Raw genomic sequence first — 15,050 nt, 5'->3', positions numbered from 1 at the left:
ATTTTCGAATAGTAATACTTATTAAAGTACTTATACTCACATTATGTTAATCCCTATGACACCTCTGAGAAGTAGGCAAGAACAATTAAGTTTTGGCTTTTTTCAGATAAGCAAACTAAAGTCAGAAGTTTGTCAAACCAATAAAACCCAAAACAAACCAAAAAAAAAAAAAAAAGAGATTCAGCCTAAACAAATCAGTTTCTGGTCAGAGTATTAAAAAAACTTCAGTTAGGGAAATCGAAAGAGTACATTTGATGCCATCCAGGTGCACCCACGTAGTGCTATTTTACCGTGTTGTTACAAAGTCACAATGACACACTGAGGACTTGCAGTCGTCACAAAGTTGAGTAACAACAATGCCTTAGATGTTATTCACCACCAAATCTGGCTCATCAAGACGGGTTCCTTTGGTTTGTGACAGGATGAGAGAAGGGAGCTGGCATGGCGGGCGATGAGATGCAGCCTGGGGGTTACATTCTGGCTCAAAGCTGCCCTCGTTTGTCACCAGTTAAGCAATTACTAAATCCCAGGAAGAGCCCATCTTTGTGCCCAAAGCTCCAATCAGCCTTAGGTGGCAATGACTGTCTGCATCAGTTTCTGCACCTGTTTTTGAATTCAAAGCCCTGATACTGTCAGCAAGCTTCTGGGATCTGCACAGACATTGAGAAGAGAGCCCAAGTCAAAGACAATTACAAAGAAGCCGCAATCATCTCAGAAGGGAGGTTCAGTGTAATTCAAAGAGCCTCTTCCTAGAGATTAGAACTGGGTCCCTGGCCTCTTTTTCACTCCCTTGTACAGTGCCGACACGGTTTCTCCTGCCACGGCTGCCTCTTTCCTCATCTCTTGTGCAACTGAGCTTTCGTTGAGACAAGAGGACTTTGTCCCCGGCCATCCCTCACTGCCCTGCCCTGCTCGCCCATCCAGGGCCCGTGGTGGGGGCCACATGGCAGGCTGCGCTTCCCAGGCGCTGCCCAGCGTGCTGGCAATTCACCTCCACCCCCCAGAGCTCCAGGAAACCTGCCTGCAGCTGCATTTAGGTACATCCTCTGGCTCCCTGCTCTGTGGGATGCTTGCCCAAATCTTTTCATGCCTGCAGACAAGATACTCAGCAGCTCAATAGCTGCTTCTTAAGTGAAAAGATGGTTGGATGATGAAGAAATGCTACTTGCTCCTCTTTCTAATTCTTCTGCCCACTCATCCCCTCACCCCCCGCCCCACGTCCTTGGGTGCCTTCAGAGACACTCAGTGGCTTCATCCAATATTGAGCCCAAATGTGAACTATTAAGCAACAGATACTTAAAGCAACTGTGACTGATGACAAATCATTCTTACTTTTTTGTTAAAGACTTTATGTGCGTGTGTGTGTGTGTGTGTGTGTGTGTGTGTGGACCATTTTTAAACTCTTTATTCAATGTGTCACAATATTGCTTCTGTTTTAAGTTCTGGTTAAGATCCCCAGATGTGGGTCTTAACTCCCTGACCAGGTATGGAACCTGCACCGCCTGCATTGGAAGGTGAAGTCTTAACCACTGGACCTCCAGGGAAGTTCCCTGGTCTTACTTAGAAGACGGTTTTGGGGGGACTGCTCCCTTGTGTAGCCTTTGGGGGGAAAACATGATCATAATGGCCACTTCTGGCAAGCAAAGCAAATGTTCTTCTCAAAGTCACATTTATAGAGTCTTCTCCGCAAGATCAGTGAGGGCATTTCTGATGTCCTGGAGAACTGGTGCCTTTGCAAAGCAGTTTGGATGCATACTTTGGCTCAGGTCTTCTGGATGGATCTATAAATATGCGGGCAGGTATCACGTGGCCTTTTTAAGTCAAAGAAGCAAGGTGAGGTTCCTGGAAGAGGGCAAAGGGCAGCAGGGAGGAGAGGAGTTGGGTTGAGGTTTGAGGGTGTACTGGTGGCTAGGGGCAGCAGAGGGTCATTGCAGAAATGTCTGGCCTTGAGGACATGAGATGAGCAGACAGAGTCTGCATAAAGGGACAGCGTGTCCCATGCACTCAGGTTCAGGGCCTGATACAGCATGGAGGTCTCGGATCCTCAGGCAAGGGCCTGTGGGAATAGACTGAGTGGGATCCTTGGGTGAGTGGGATCAAGGCAGGAAGGTGAGCCTTGACTCAGGGAGCACTGTGGGAGCCTGAGTCAGCACCTAGAGGCTGTGTTTCAGGTCGCGGGGCGGCCAAGGGCACCCAGTGAGTGCTGCCTGCCTCTGCCTGACCCAGCTGCTCTGACCCGGGAGAGTTGCATAAGAGATGGAAGCTGCAGCGTATTGCGTACATCAGCCTTCCATCCGGGGGAGGCATGGAGTGGAAAGGAGGTCTAAGTTCATTGTGTTTCAAAGGGGAACTCTGAACTCAGACCTCCTTGATTTACATCTCATCTCTGCCTCTTTCCAGCTCTGTCTCTGAACAAGTCACCTCACCACCGCGTGCCTTTCTTCTTCATCTGGAACAAGGGGTAATTGGTAGGTGCCTTGTTGTGTAGCTGAGGTTGAAATGAGTGAATGCATGGGAAAGTTTCATTCCAGCAATGGTTCAATACTCTTACTGTTAAAAGGTACAGAGGCAATTGCTTTATTTATTAAAGTGAAAATCTAGTTCAAGAGCCTGGAGATCTAAAAGGCTGTGGCTTGTAAAGTAACCTAAGTGACGTTTATGGGTTTGACCTTCCACTCAAATGACACTCATGAGCCCTCAGAAGAGGCAGGGCCCCGAGTGTTCCCGCAGACAGTGCATCCTTTGTTCCCCCTCCTCGCGGCCTGTAAATGCCTTTAGAAAGAATCCCGGCTCTTCCTCTCGACTTTTTTTTCCCCAAACCACTCCAAATTCTTGGCCTGCCCATTCCTCTGACCTCATGCAACTCTCCTAGTTGAAAAGACTGCTTCTGCTCTTCAAGACCAGCTCAAGAAACTCTTTGTGACTCACTCGAGTATGGAGCTTACGCACGGACTCTCTGCTCCAAGTGTGGCCCAGCACCTGGAACAGCAGCATCACCTGGGAGCTTGTTGGAAAGGCAGATGCTCAGGCCCCTGCCCAGATCTGAGTCTGGACTCTGCATATTAACAAGTCGCCACACAGCGCCTCCTTGTACATTAAAGTCTAGGAAACATTATCTTAGAATCTACATCCCATGCATTTACCAGTAAAGTGAGCAGGTTCAGAAAAAGTGAAAACAAAACTCAGTTCTGATTTCCACAGACCTCTGAAAGCAGAGGTTGACCTTTCCAGAAAGTTGAAATTCCCCTAGGATCTGCAGTCCTGGAATTCTCAGGGTGATGATATACTCAGCCCAGAGGACGCGTTCACTAAAGACCTCCAGGTACCCCACGGTGCTTGGACCTGGTCATGATTCTTCACGACCAGAATCATGAACGAGACCAAGCCTGTGGGGCCCTGGTTGGAGCTGATGCCTGGGCCAGTGCTGTGAAATGGCTGGAGATTCTGTTTTATGGCACTGATGAGTCACAAATGCAAACTAAGTGTTGGCTGTTTCCCTGGAGCTACCCACAGTAGACAGTGCAAGGAGATATTCTTAGCATGGTGCCAGAGGCCAGACTTCAGCTTCTGGGTTAACAGGCTGCTAACAGGATAAGGCATCACACTAGACTGATTTTCACATGAGAACCCATGTCTCTCTGGGTCCTGCGTGGGGTCTGGCAGTAGCTGGACTTAGTGAGAGTGGAAGAGTATCATCCAGAGATGTCCATGCACCTGGGTCCTCTCACTGCAAACACAGGCTATTCTTTGTCCAAGAGATTTCTTTCTGGCTGCAGCAGTGTACTCAGCCTGAGTTAGGACAGCCCTCAACCAACCAACAAGTGGGAGCTGGTGGGTAAATCCTGCGGCTCCCACTCTTCAGGTGGGGTGACACCGAGGCAGCTCACTCTGGTGCCCAGAGCCTCCTGGTAGACTTGCTCCTGGGTTGTCTGTTGTGGTAGACAGCACACTCCTTCCTGGCTGCCTCCCTTCCCTGTCTTCATCCCCTGCTCATCTGCCTGCATCCTGGGATCACTTCCTCAGGAAAGGACTAGCCTTCACATCACGTCTCAGGTCTGGTCCTGGGGAAAACGAACCAAGACAGGAGCAACAGACTTGGGTTTGAATTTTGACTCTCACCATATGTTGTGTGTGTCCTTGGCCAGGTCATTCAGTCACTTTGAGCCTAGTTCTCCCTTAATAAGTGAGAATGGTGAAGAGAAATATAATCTAGATTTTTGTTAAATTTAAATGGCTGATTATATAAAAGGCTTAATACAGTGCTTAGCAGTGAATGTTGAATAAATGATTGTTGGGATCTCAACATGGTTGTCCCTTGGTATCCACAAAGGACTGGTTCCAGGAACCTCTGTGGACACACAAATCTACAGATGCTTAAGTCAGTTATATAAAATGGCATAGTGCTTGTGTATAATCTATGCACATCCTCCCATATAATTTAAATCATCTCTGGATTACTTATAATACCTCAGTTCAGTTCAGTTCAGTCGCTCAGTGGGGTCTGACTCTTTGTGACCCCATGGACTGTAGCACGCCAGGCCTCCCTGTCCATCACCAACTCCCGGAGTTTACTCAGACTCATGTCCATTGAGTTGGTGATGCCATCTGCCTTCTCCTCTCATCCTCAATCTTTCCCAGCATTACGGTCTTTTCAAATGAGTCAGCTCTTCGCATCAGGTGGCCAAAGTATTGGAGTCTCAGCTTCAACATCAGTCCTTCCAATGAATATTCAGGACTGATCTCCTTAGGATGGACTGATTGGATCTTCTTACAGTCCAAGGGACTCTCAAGAGTCTTCTCCAACACCACAGTTCAAAAGCATCAATTCTTTGGTGCTCAGCTTTCCTTATAATACCTATTACAATGTAAATCGTGTATAAATAGTTGCCAGCTTGTGATAAAGTTTTGCTTTTTAAAAAATTTTGTTTGTTTACTTACTTATTTTTAAGCCTTGCCAGGCCTTCTTTGCTGTGCATGGACTTTCTCCAGTGGTGGCAAGCAGGAGCTACTTTCTAGTTGCTCTTCTGCACGTTGGATCTTCCAGGACCAGGGATTGAACCTGTGTCCCCTGCACTGGCAAGCGGATTTCTAACCACTAAACCCCCAGGGGGTCCAAGTTTTGCGTTTTTAACTTTCTGGAAAATGTTTTCCTGAATAATTTCAGTCTGCGATTGGCTGAATCTGATGACTGGGGAGCAGGCAGAAGTGGAAGGCTGGCAGTAACTGTCCACATCTGCTGTCCAGGAAGAGCTAATCCCTGGTGACAGATTCTGCTAAAAATAGACTTACGCATTGTTTGCTTTTCCTTAGAGGATTGCCTTCCTTTCAGAACTTTCCTTCGTTTAGCCTTTTCAGTTCCTCATTCTGATCTGGGGAGATTAGAGCAATGATGCGGGCTTCCCCGGCGGCACTAGTAGTGAAAGGTCCCACCTGCCAATGCAGGAGACAGGAAATGTGGGTTCAGTCCCTGGGTCGGGAAGATCCCCTGGAGGAGGGCACGGCAACCCACTCCAGGATTCTTGCCTGGAGAATCCCATGGACAGAGGAGCCTGGTGGGCTACAGTCCACAGGGTGGCAAAGAGTTGGACTCCACGTAGACGACTTAGCAGGCAGGCAGGGAAATAATGAATAGCTCAAAGTTATTGGTCCAATCCAGTCACATAGGATTCAACATTTATTATGATGGTCTGAATAGTCTTAACTATACTTCAGGTATATCTTTTTCCCATACAGAATATAAAAATTCAAGGACCCAGAATTCTGATTAATTAATAATTACTCTAAATAACAAGCAAGCATCCTTTGGTATTAATCTACATAAAAATAGGACCTCTTCTCCCTCCAAGGTCAGGACAGTACCTTTAAATGTAAGCAGAGGACACAGGTGGAGCAAAGTCCACATACAAGAAAGCGGAACACATACAATTGTATGATATCCCGTAATCCTGATGTTTAAGAGCGTTCCAGTTTAGGTGGCCATTCTTTTTTCCAATGAGTCAGCCTATTTATTTGCTCAGTCCTTTCCTCTTTCCAATAAAGAATTGCACGGGTCAGTCTTTCTTGTTCAGCAATCATGTCACCCAGTTAACAAAAATACTTTTCCCCACACAAACCACTATCGAGTTCTTTCTCATACTGCAGTAAACTCTTCCAGCCCAGATGTAGGATTTTACATTTGTCTCAGCTACAATTAATTTTATTTGTGTGACGTTATTGATATTTTAAGATAGTCTTATTTTTTTTTGCTCCGGAAGTGCTACATTTTCCTGTTTTCTTGAAGCCACCTTCAGTTTTCATACATAAGCCTTCCATTTCTTCCTCAAAGCCTTGGAACATGCCCATCAGACAGGGATCAGAGAGGAAGACTTTTTCTTTTCCTATTAAATAGTAGTTTTAGTGATATAGAATTCTATTATTTTCTGTTGACCAATCATGATACAATGGTATTAAGTCCGACTCTGTGCGACCCTATGGACAGCAGCCCCCAGGCTCCTCTGTCCCCAGGATTCTCTAGGCAAGAATACTGGAGTGGGTTGCCATTTCCTTCTCCAATTAAGTGAATAATAGCTACGAAATCACAACAGTAAAAGATGTTTATCAGTTTTCACAATCAGTAGCCAGACAAAAAATAAAAGATAATTACAATTTCAAGCCATAGTGGAAATACGATTGACCTAGCAGTATAAAACCATCACACACAATTCGGGGGGTTAGGTAGGGTGATGCCGTAAGTGGCAGTGCATGCATGCACGTGTCCCCATCCATCCAGTCAGTCTATGTCTCTTGGTCGGTACATTTAACCCACTTACAGTTAAGGTAATTATTGACCTGTCTGATCCCATTACCGTTTTCTTAATTGTTTGGGGTTTATTTTGTGTAGGTCCTTTCCTTCTCTTATGTTTCCTGCCTAGAGAAGTTCCTTTAGCATTTGTTCTAAAGCTGGTTTGGTGGTGCTGAATTCTCTCAGCTTTTGCTTGCCTGGAAAGCTTTTGATTTCTCCTCCAATCTGAATGAGATTGCTGTGTAGACTATTATTGGTTGTAGATTCTTCTCTTTCATCACTTTAAATACATCATGAAGGAGGCCACTTTTAAACTCCATTTCCCAAGTTATTAGCTCCTATCTGGCCTGCTTGCACACCTCTCATACACACAGGGAGGCAACTTTATATCTTCAGCAGATTCTTTGAAAAATCTCTACCTTATTCCAGTCAGCACTTATACCTATTAAGGATTAAAATATCATTGTTTACTGAGGTATTTAGGATTATTCCAAGATAAATTAAAGTTTTGCTTTTTGTGACTTTCTGGAAGTTTTTTTTTCTCAAATATTTCCGGTCTGTGGATAGTTGAATCTGGTGGATGTGGAACACGCAGAAATGGAGGGTGAACAGTAATTGCCCACATTTTGCAATCCAAGAACTCATCCAGCAATAAAGACAGCCAGCAGCTACTGACGCCTTACCTCCTGTGACTAAACTGAATTATTTTTCCCTCCCTATACCATCTCATTTCTGGAACATCTCAAATGAGAAGTTGTTCCAAGGACACCTGCTTTCAAAGGTGGTTGTGTTCTGATGTAAATACAGCAGCAGGGAGAATTCTTTATGGGTAAATGTTGGGTTGAACACATTTGTGAGTGAGAACAAGTGATTTGTAAATCTGAGACTGAAAGTCTATTAGTTTTCTACTGTAAGAGATTAGCACAAATCTATGGCTTTAAAATAGCACAAATTTGGTATCTTACAGTTCTGGAGGCTAAAGGCCTGAAATGGGTCTTGTTCAGTTCAGTTGTCTCTTTATGAGCCCCATGGACTGCAGCATGTTAGGCCTCCCTGTCCATCACCAACTCCTGGAGTTTACTCAAACTCATGTCCATTGAGTCAGTCATGCCATCCAACCATCTCATTCTCTGTTGTCCCCTTTTCCTCCTGCCTTCAATTTTTCCCAGCCTCGGGGTCTTTTCAAATGAGCCAGTTCTTTGCATCAGGTGGTCAAAGTATTGGAGTTTCAGCTTCAGCATCAGTCCTTCCATTGACTATTCAGGACCTGTTTCCTTTAGGATGGACTGGTTGAATCTCCTTGCAGTCCAAAGGTCTCTCAAACATCTTCTCCAGCACCACAGTTTAAAATAAGTTTCAATTCTTTGGCGCTCAGCTTTCTTTATAGTCTGATTCTCACATCCATACATGACTACTGGAAAAAAACATAGCTTTGACTAGATGGACCTTAGTTGGCAAAGTAATGTCTCTGCTTTTTAACATGCTGTCTAGGTTGGTCATAACTCTTCTTCAAGGAAAAGCGTCTTTTAATTTCATGGGTGCAGTTACCATCTGCAGTGATTTTGGAGCCCCCCAAAATAAAGTCTGTAACTGTTTCATTGTTTTCCCATCTATTTGCCATGATGTAATGGGACTGGATGCCATGATCTTAGTTTTCTGAATGTTGAGTTTTAAGCCAACGTTTTCACTCTTTTCTTTCATTTTCATTAAAAGGCTCTTTAGTTCTTTGCTTTCTGCCATAAGGATGGTGTCATCTGTGTATCTGAGGCTATTGCTATTTCTCCTGGCAATCTTGATTCCAGCTTGTTCTTCATCCAGCCCAGCATTTCTCATGATGTACTCTGCAATATAACTTTGACATACTCCTTTCCCGATTTGGAACCAGTCTGCTGTTCCATGTCCAGTTCTAACTGTTGCTTCTTGATCTGCATACAGATTTCTCAGGAGACAGGTCAGGTGGTCTGATATTCCCATCTCTTTAAGAATTTCCCACAGTTTGTTGTGATCCACACAGTAAAAGGCTTTGGCATAGTCAATAAAGCAAAAGTAGATGTTTATCTGGAAATCTCTTGCTTTTTTGATGATCCAATGGATGTTGGCAATTTGATCTCTGGTTCCTCTGCCTTTTCTAAATCCAGCTTGAACATCCGGAAGTTCATAGTTCACGTACTGTTGAAGCCTGGCTTGGAGAATTTTGAGCATTACTTTGCTAGCGTGTGAGATGAGTACAATTGTGTGGTAGTTTGAACATTCTTTGGCGTTGCGTTTCTTTGGGATTGGAATGAAAACTGACCTTTTCCAGTCCTGCGGCCACTGCTGAGTTTTCCAATTTTCTGGCATATTGAGTGCAGCACTGATCTTAGACAATATTAAGCAACCTGTTGTGGAGCCTGAATCTACTCATCTGTAAACTAGTACTGACCTCATGGGGCTGTCCACAGGGTTAAATAAGTACATAAGGAAAGATCATCAACTCAGCATCTGGTGCAGTGTAAATTCTCAGTAAATGCTAGTTGCTTATATAAAATAACCACAGTAAGCATTTATTAAAAGATATAAATGAGAACTGTTATCTATTTTCTTGGGCCCAAAGAGAGAGAGTATGAAGAAAAAGTTACTGAATGTTTTAAGAACTTTGTAAAATTGGAAGATAAATTGAAATTCTTCCATTGTAATTTTGGCAAAGAACTAAAAATTACAATTTTGTTTGAAGATAATTTCAAACTTAACAAAATATTTGCAAGAATAAGAATATTACAAAGAATACCCAGGTACCTTTTACTTAGATTCATCTAATAACACCACAGGTATAAACAATTCAGTAGCTTCTATTACCAGGCATTTTATATTCCTTTTCCAACATATTGTGAATCAGGCATCATAATAGAGATTAGTTTCATACTATGAATCAGGCATCATAATAGAAGTTATTTTTGGAAGTAGTAAATAACAATCTAAGAAGGTTAAGTAATTTGCCTAGGACCACATTATAGTAGGCTATAAAACAAGAACACAACTGTTTGGGTCAAAGCCTATACTTAGGAAAAAAAAAATCAATGGTTGTAAATTTATGTATGTTGTATACTGGGCTTTCCTGGTAGCTCAGCTGGTAGAGAATCTGCCTACAAGGCAGGAGACCCTGGTTCGATTACTCAGTCAGGAAGATCCCCTGGAAAAGGGATAGGCTACCCACTCTAGCATTCTTGCCTGGAGAATCCCATGGACAGAGGAGCCTGGCAGGCTACAGCTGATGAGGTTGCAAAGAGCTGGACACTACTAAGCAACTAAGCACAGCACCGCACGTGCTGTAGAGCACACTTGTGGTAGCTGTTAACACATCCCATCAGTTTTATTGCCCTGTCTACCTATCGTCTTCATCCTTATAGAATCTCCAAGGACGACTATTACATTTAGAATGGATAACAACAAGGTCCTACCATATAGCACAAGGAACTATATTCAATATCCTGTGATAAACCATGATGGAAAAGAATATTTAAAAAAGTATACATGTGTATAACTGAGTCATGTTGCTATATAGTAGATTGGCGCACCATTGTAAATCAACAATACTCAGTAAAAAATAAAGTGAAATATGACGCAAATGAACCTATCTATGAAACAGAGATAGACCCACAGAGGGTGGATGGGGGAGGGAAGAACTGGAACTTCAGTGGATGCAGACTGTCACACAGAGAATGGATAAACAGCAAGGTCCAACTGTATAGGACTATACTCAGTAGCCCGAGGCAAACCATATGCATGACTGTATGGATGCTCAGTCATGTGTGACTCTTTGCAACCCCACGGACTGCAGCCCACCAGGCTCCTCTGTCCCTGGGATTTTCCCAAGCAGGACTACTGAAGTGGTTGCCAGTTCCTCCTCCAGGGGATCTTCCCAACCCAGGGATTGAACCCAAGTCTTCTGTGTCTCCTGCACTGGCAGGAGTATTCTTTACCACTGAGCCATTTCTGAGTTACTTTGCTGTACAGCAGAAATTAACAATATAAATGATAAATTTATATAACATTATAAATCAACTATACTTTGATAAAGAAACTAAAAAAAAAAAAACAACTTAAGTCTCCAAACTTCCCCAAGGCAGAGTTACCAAAAAGGAGGCAATTTTACACTTCTGATAATTGTACACACTCTAAGAGCTCTGCCATAGCTTCAGCAGCTGCTTTGTAAGACCATTAATGACAGTGACACTAATATGTTTGGGTTACACTCAGCAATCTGGGTGCTTGATGCAGTTCAACCGTTTGTTCCAGGTCACCGGAGGTTAACAAGCCAGTTGTGAATATAAACTTAAACATGTTTCATTAGCTAAGCTCCCAGCAAAGCTGCGTCAATAATCTTTACTTTTGTCTAGGAGCAAGTGGTACCTCTTGGATAAAATCGTTGATACTCACTGTTATGTTTGAAGATCCTTATGGTCGCGCCTGAGAGTCGGGCCCCAAGCACTAGGGATGCGTGGTTTAACTCGTCGCTTAAAATGAGGCATCCCTGTGTAGAAAACAAGACATGGAACACAGGCCAATAAATAAAATAAAGGGGGAGAGACACATGGGGATAGGACCTCACTTCAAGACCTGTAACATGGATTCCCACAGCCCTCTTTAATTTTAAAAGGCCGAGAGTTTAAATGGGTGTTTATATGTTTGCATGGATAAGATCCTCAAGAGCAATTAGCTGATGGAGATGGGGGTCCTCTTAAGGGAATAACATCTTTTTGAATTATTTTTATGCTACAGGATTGATGGTTGGCAGGAAAATGAATATACTTTTGGGTGGGGCGTGGATTTTCTGGGATTTTCCAGTTCCTGCTGGATTATTTGAAATGGTTTTGAAGCACTGAGACTAGAAGGCAGGGTTGTTTGTTCATTTTTTTTTTTTCCTGCAAGACATTTCAAGCTCTTCTTTTATGATTCCCATTCCACATTATAGTAACTTCCACGTAGACAGAAGCATCTCTGCTTTACAGTTAAAAACTGCATCTGGAAAAGTATGGATGGCAATTCAGTCTGAGGCATGGAGAGAAGGTCAGTCTAATTTACTGCTTATCAATTAATGTTTATAAACTATTTTCTTTATTAATTTAAAGATTTCTAAATTATGAAATTGCCCAATCATATTTTAAATGCAGGGACCTGCAAAAAAATAAGAAAGCATTTTTCCTTTGTGGCCATCCAGAATCTTTGAGTTCTTCATTATATAGAAATTCCACACTATACATTTTAAATTTTCGAGGCCAAAGGGAGCAAAATTCTCACATCTCCATTCTCCAGACATTGTGTATTTGTAATTTTTTGGTGAACATATGAGAGTTGTAAATCATCATATCTCACTCTCAAATTCTTTAGCATGTATCTACTAGGAAAAAGGACATTCTCCTACATGATCACGATTTAGTGATCATAATTAAACATTAATACAATGCTATTACCTAGAATGGGCTTCCCTGGTGGCTCAAATGGTAAAGAATCTGCCTGCAGTGCAAGAGATGGGGGTTTGATTACTGGGTTGGGAAGATCTCTTGCATAAGGGAATGGCTACTCACTCCAGTCCTATGGGCTAGACAGAGGATCCTATGGGCTACTGTCCATGGGGTCACAAGGAGTCATCGCTTAATATATAATTCAAAGTCAAACTTTGCCAACAGTCCTAAATATGTCTTGATGACTTTTGTAGAAGTTTCATTTCCTTCTTTTTTGTTTTTTCAATGCAGAATCCAATCAAAGGTTATATATTACATTACATTAGTTGCCATGAGTCAGATTTTTAAAAACAGAGATCTGATTATGGCACTTGCTTACTGAAATGAGGCAACCAACTCTCCATTTTTCTCCAAAAGAATTTCCAAAACTCTAGCACCATTTATGCTGCAAAGTTCTTCACAATTTGGTACCTGTCTTCATTCTGATTTCTTCTTCAATCATTCTCTTCTGTTCTAATTCTTTCTTTATACATGATACTTCCATTTCCTTCTCTTAAGGAAATAGCTTATCTCTACAGATAAGTACCAGATTCTGTTCTCATGTCACCTTCTTTGCATAGGCATCCCAGCCTTTCTTGAAAGAATTATTTTGCCCCTCCCCATTTATGGGCACACCTTTTCTGTAATATTCATCCTAAGGTGGCACTAGTAGTAAATAACCCACCTGCCAATGCAGGGGACATAAGAGATGTGAGTTTGATCCCTGGATTGGGAAGATCCCCTGGAGGAGGGCAACCCACTCCAGTATTCTTGCTTGGAGAAACCCATGGATAGAGGAGCCTGGCGGGCTATGGTTCATATGATGGCATAGAATTGGACACTATACCCCATTAAACTATAAACTACCTGAATTTACAGGACAAAGGTCTTATACATCTTTGTATGCCCTACATTTTGCCTCATTGGAGGACACAGCAGATTCTCAATAAGTGACTAACTGAGTGAATAAAAAAGTGAATTACACAAGCAAAATGTTTTTTCAAAATAAATGCTTAACAATCATTTGCTACATTGAACGTAATGACTCAGGAGCTTAGAAACTTAATTGATCTTGCTAAACTATCACTGAAGAGAAATTTGACTCACATCTAGGGCTGAGATTCTACAACTGGAATATCATGATGAAGAAATTTGCTGGACTCAGCTGGTACTGACACAGGCTGGGACCTGGACCTGGGACCCTTTGCTGCAGAGCTTGCACCTAGACAAACCTCTCTGTGTTCTTGAGCAACAAAGTACAAAGAAACTGTTTTTGTGGGACTAAAAAATAGCTGTATGCATACACTGCAAATTATGGACAACAAAATACAAAACCCAACTGCCACTTCTGAAGAGCCAGCAGAAAAAGCAGGGGGCTGGGAGCAAAAACAGGGTACTGGGTCCCTGCACAAAACATCACCAGAGCAGTGGGCAGACCACCCAAGCCATCCCTTCAGCCTGACCTCTGGACCCGCCTCTATCCTCACCCCAGGTGAGAAACCAGATTGTCCCCCTTCAGGGAGTGAGCAAGTAAGGGAACCTCTTACTTATTTTTGCTCCTGGGGCCCCCTTAAAGCCTTGCCTTAACCTCTTGTCTGGTCTCATCAATTTCTATTAATTAGAAAAGGACCCTGGTTGGTAAGAGTACCTATATTCAAAAAGTTGAACATCCAGTTCTAAGAAAAGAAACTTCTCAGCTATGTCTAACAGAGGATTTACTCAGATTGTCTTAGGAATAACACAGCAGAAGACAATTATGTTAACAAAGCCTCACCTTTCCAACGAGAGCAGGGATATTCATTGAGTTTGTTGCAAATCCCATCCCAAATACCATAGCAGCTTCTACGTTCAGGAACTTAGCCACAAGGTCCTCCAGCTCTTTGTGCTTATCCAAGGTTCCTGCACATGAAATGATAGGGTGGATGAGTCTTCTGTTCTCAACAAGCTGAAGATTGAAAACTCAAATTCCAACGCTTAATCACCAAGAGACACATATAAGAGTGTTCATAGCAGGTCTATTGGCCGTAGACCCATTACAGAAGCAATTCAAATACTCATACACTGTAGAATGGATCAATACACTGTGGGGGGTATTTATATAGTAGAATTCAGCACAGCGATGAGAAAAAACAAACTAATGTCCCATGCAACAACATGGAAAACATCACAAATATGCGGTCGACTGAAAAAAGTCAGATATGTATACACGCACATGGTATGAATCCATTTATAGTTTACAAACAGACAAAAACAACCGATAGTACCACTGTTAGGAGTCAGGTATTTGCTGTTGTTGTTTAGTTGCTTGCTAAGTCATGTCTGACTCCATGGACCACAGCCCGCCAGGCTGTCCATGGGATTTCCCAGGCAAGAATACTGGAGTAGGTTACCACTTCCTTCTCCAGGGGATCCTCCCAACCCAGGGATGAAACCCCGCATCTGCCTTGGCAGGCGGATTCTTTACCACTGAGCCACCAAAGAAGTTCTAAAAGTCAGAAAAGTGGTTACTTTTGTTGGAAGCATGCAAAGAGCTTTGAGATGCTCTAGACGTTTTGTTTCTAGATCTTGGTGCTGGTTACATGGGTATGTTTGTTTTGTGACAATCCACTGAACTTTATACTTATGATTGGTGCAATTTTCTATATATATGTGTGTTTTATCATGTAATAAAATTTATAAAAAATGCCACAATTCCTATTTCCTCTGACCCTACACCCCACAAATAATTAAATTCTAACTCCCTCAGAGATTCCCCACTCTTAAATGCAGAATTCATGACTTTCATACAT

At 42.7% G+C, this 15,050-nt stretch overlaps 1 protein-coding gene across 1 annotated transcript in view; it reads right to left on the bottom strand.

The window, feature by feature from the left end:
* SPTLC3 (serine palmitoyltransferase long chain base subunit 3) overlaps positions 1–15,050 on the bottom strand; it is a 143,058-nt gene that overhangs the window by 62,379 nt on the left and 65,629 nt on the right. The window contains exons 5-6 of the mRNA XM_069547112.1: positions 14,036–14,160; positions 11,198–11,291 (exon numbers count right to left, since the gene is read on the bottom strand). Coding sequence (XP_069403213.1) covers positions 11,198–11,291; positions 14,036–14,160 — 219 coding nt within the window. The remainder of the gene's footprint in view (positions 1–11,197; positions 11,292–14,035; positions 14,161–15,050) is intronic.

Source organism: Ovis canadensis, chromosome 13 (genome assembly GCF_042477335.2).
Source record: "Ovis canadensis isolate MfBH-ARS-UI-01 breed Bighorn chromosome 13, ARS-UI_OviCan_v2, whole genome shotgun sequence".
NCBI lineage: Eukaryota > Metazoa > Chordata > Mammalia > Artiodactyla > Bovidae > Ovis > Ovis canadensis.
Note: the sequence above shows the minus strand (reverse complement) of the source record. Positions and strands in the feature narration are given on the sequence as shown.